Genomic DNA, 2389 nt, shown 5'->3' on the forward strand with positions numbered 1-2389 from the left:
ACACACACCTGTCCTCACCTACAGACACACACACACCTGTCCTCACCTACAGACACACACCTGTCCTCACCTACAGACACACACACCTGTCCTCACCTACACACACACACACCTGTCCTCACCTACAGACACACACACACACACCTGTCCTCACCTACAGACACACACACACACCTGTCCTCACCTACAGACACACACACACCTGTCCTCACCTACAGACACACACACACCTGTCCTCACCTACAGACACACACACACCTGTCCTCACCTGTGCAGGTGTTTCTCTGAACCCTGAGCTGAACTCTAGAAGAACTTTAAACCTGACCAGTGTCCATTCATTTAAAAATATTGGAGGCATATTTTTTAATTAAAAAAATAAAAGACCGCTCATTGTTTTATTGTGAAAGTCTGTGTCTTCCTGTTCACAGGTTCATGTGATTCTGACGAGCAGCAGAAATGTCCAATAACAGCCAAGGACCTGTGAAGGGGGAGGCAGCCACACTGGGGTCTCCTTCTGGCTCCACCTCCTCCCAGGGACCACCCCTTTCTCCATCCACTACCTCCAAATCACCTGAGCTTCCAGGTACATACATCCATTCCTCACCTGTCTGTCCACTCACCTGTGTGTCCACTCACCTGTCTGTCTGTCCTCTCACCTGTCTGTCTGTCCTCTCACCTGTGTGTGTTCACTCACCCGTGTGTCCACTCACCTGTGTGTCCACTCACCTGTGTGTCCTCTCACCTGTGTGTCCTCTCACCTGTCTGTCCACTCACCTGTCTTGTGTGTCCTCTCACCTGTCTGTCTGTCCTCTCACCTGTCTGTCTGTCCTCTCACCTGTGTGTCCTCTCACCTGTGTGTCCTCTCACCTGTCTGTCTGTCCTCTCACCTGTGTGTCCTCTCACCTGTCTGTGGCAGATGAGCTGGTCCAGGCTGGATGGTCCAAATGTTGGTCTCGGAGGGAGAACCGGCCGTACTACTTCAACAGATTCACCAATCAGAGCTTGTGGGAGGTGCCAGTGCTGGGTCAGCATGATGTCATCGTGAGTCCCTCCTACAAACAAACAAACAAACAAACTTGTTTTTATATCCTTGTGGGGCCCGTCCATTGACTTCCATTCATGTTTTGGTAATTTTATATCCTAACCCTGACCACAAACCCTAAACTAACCTCACAGGTACCTACCTGACCCTAAACTAACCTCACAGGTACCTACCTGACCCTAAACTAACCTAAACTCAATTCACACCTTGGTCCTAAACCCAACCCCCCACACCCAAAACCAGCCTCTGAAGTTGTGGGGACCAGGCTTTGGGCCCCATAAAGAGAACCTGGACCCCATGAGGCTGCATTTTCCTTAAAACTGGGCCCTACGATGTAGGAAAAACAAGGACACACACACACACACACACACACACACACACACACACACACACACACACACACACACAGTCTGAACTGAGGTTCTGTGCTCTCAGTCCGACCCGTTGGGTCTGAACGCAGCTCCAGCAGAGGGGGCAGACGCTACTCTTGGAAATGGTCAGAGGAAGAGGCGGAGCTCTGAGGAGCAGGGGGCGGGGCCTAACAGTTTCAAGCGTACAAAGGTAAGGCTGCCTCACCTGTTCTCAGTGGGACCAGTTGGTGGCTCATGGGGGACTGAGTCCAGTCTTGTTTTCAGGTGGAGCCGAGCACACCCATCTCTCCCAGTACTCCTGGGGTCAAACCCTGGAGCTCCGCCCCTGAGGACAAACAGGCCCAGACGGCCACACCCCCAACCCCAACCCCAAGTCCAGCCCCCTCGCCGGCCCCCTACAGACCAGCTGTGTGAGTTCTGAAGCCATGGCCGTTGTAAAGTTAGTCCCTGCAGGATTTACTGACCCGGGTGGGTTCTTCCTTCAGGATCTACTGGGATCTGGACGTACAGACCAACGCTGTGATCAGAGAGAGACCCCCCACCAACCATCTGCCCCCCCACCCTGAGATCGAGCTGCAGAGGGCCCAGCTCGTCACCAAGCTGAGGCAGCAGTACCACGAGCTGTGCCACCAGAGAGAAGGTACAACACACCTGTACCTGTGTGAAGCTGTGACACTGATCAGTTTACACCTTCACCTGTTCAATCACTGTCCCTGCTGGGGGGCTCCGCCCTGCTGCTGGGGGGCTCCGCCCTGCTGCTGGGGGGCTCCGCCCTGCTGGTACAACATCACCTGGAGTTAGAACTTCAACATGTGAAGGGTCATGAAAGAACGTACAGATGTTTAACATGTCAAACAGAACATCTGACCCTCTGGGCTCTGTGGGTCAGGGAGGAGGAGTCTGTGGGTCAGGGAGGAGGAGTCTGTGGGTCAGGGAGGAGGAGTCTGTGGGTCAGGGAGGAGGAGTCTGTGGGTCA

The 2389-nt window shown here is 53.7% G+C and overlaps 2 protein-coding genes across 2 annotated transcripts in view; one reads left to right on the forward strand and one right to left on the reverse strand.

Annotated features, from left to right (window-relative positions):
• LOC106531739 (uncharacterized) overlaps nt 1-335 on the reverse strand; it is a 3452-nt gene extending 3117 nt beyond the window's left edge. Inside the window, exons 1-2 of the mRNA XM_014027657.1 lie at nt 326-335; nt 251-263 (exon numbers count right to left, since the gene is read on the reverse strand). Coding sequence (XP_013883111.1) covers nt 251-263; nt 326-335 — 23 coding nt within the window. The remainder of the gene's footprint in view (nt 1-250; nt 264-325) is intronic.
• The window catches only part of pcif1 (phosphorylated CTD interacting factor 1), a gene marked incomplete in the record, with an annotated part of 30854 nt that overhangs the window by 3916 nt on the left and 24549 nt on the right, over nt 1-2389 (forward strand). The window contains 5 exon segments of the mRNA XM_014027659.1: nt 429-583; nt 917-1041; nt 1478-1603; nt 1678-1823; nt 1899-2053. Coding sequence (XP_013883113.1) covers nt 457-583; nt 917-1041; nt 1478-1603; nt 1678-1823; nt 1899-2053 — 679 coding nt within the window.

The sequence above is a fragment of the Austrofundulus limnaeus genome, unplaced genomic scaffold (assembly GCF_001266775.1).
Source record: "Austrofundulus limnaeus strain Quisiro unplaced genomic scaffold, Austrofundulus_limnaeus-1.0 Scaffold671, whole genome shotgun sequence".
In the NCBI taxonomy this organism is placed as follows: domain Eukaryota; kingdom Metazoa; phylum Chordata; class Actinopteri; order Cyprinodontiformes; family Rivulidae; genus Austrofundulus; species Austrofundulus limnaeus.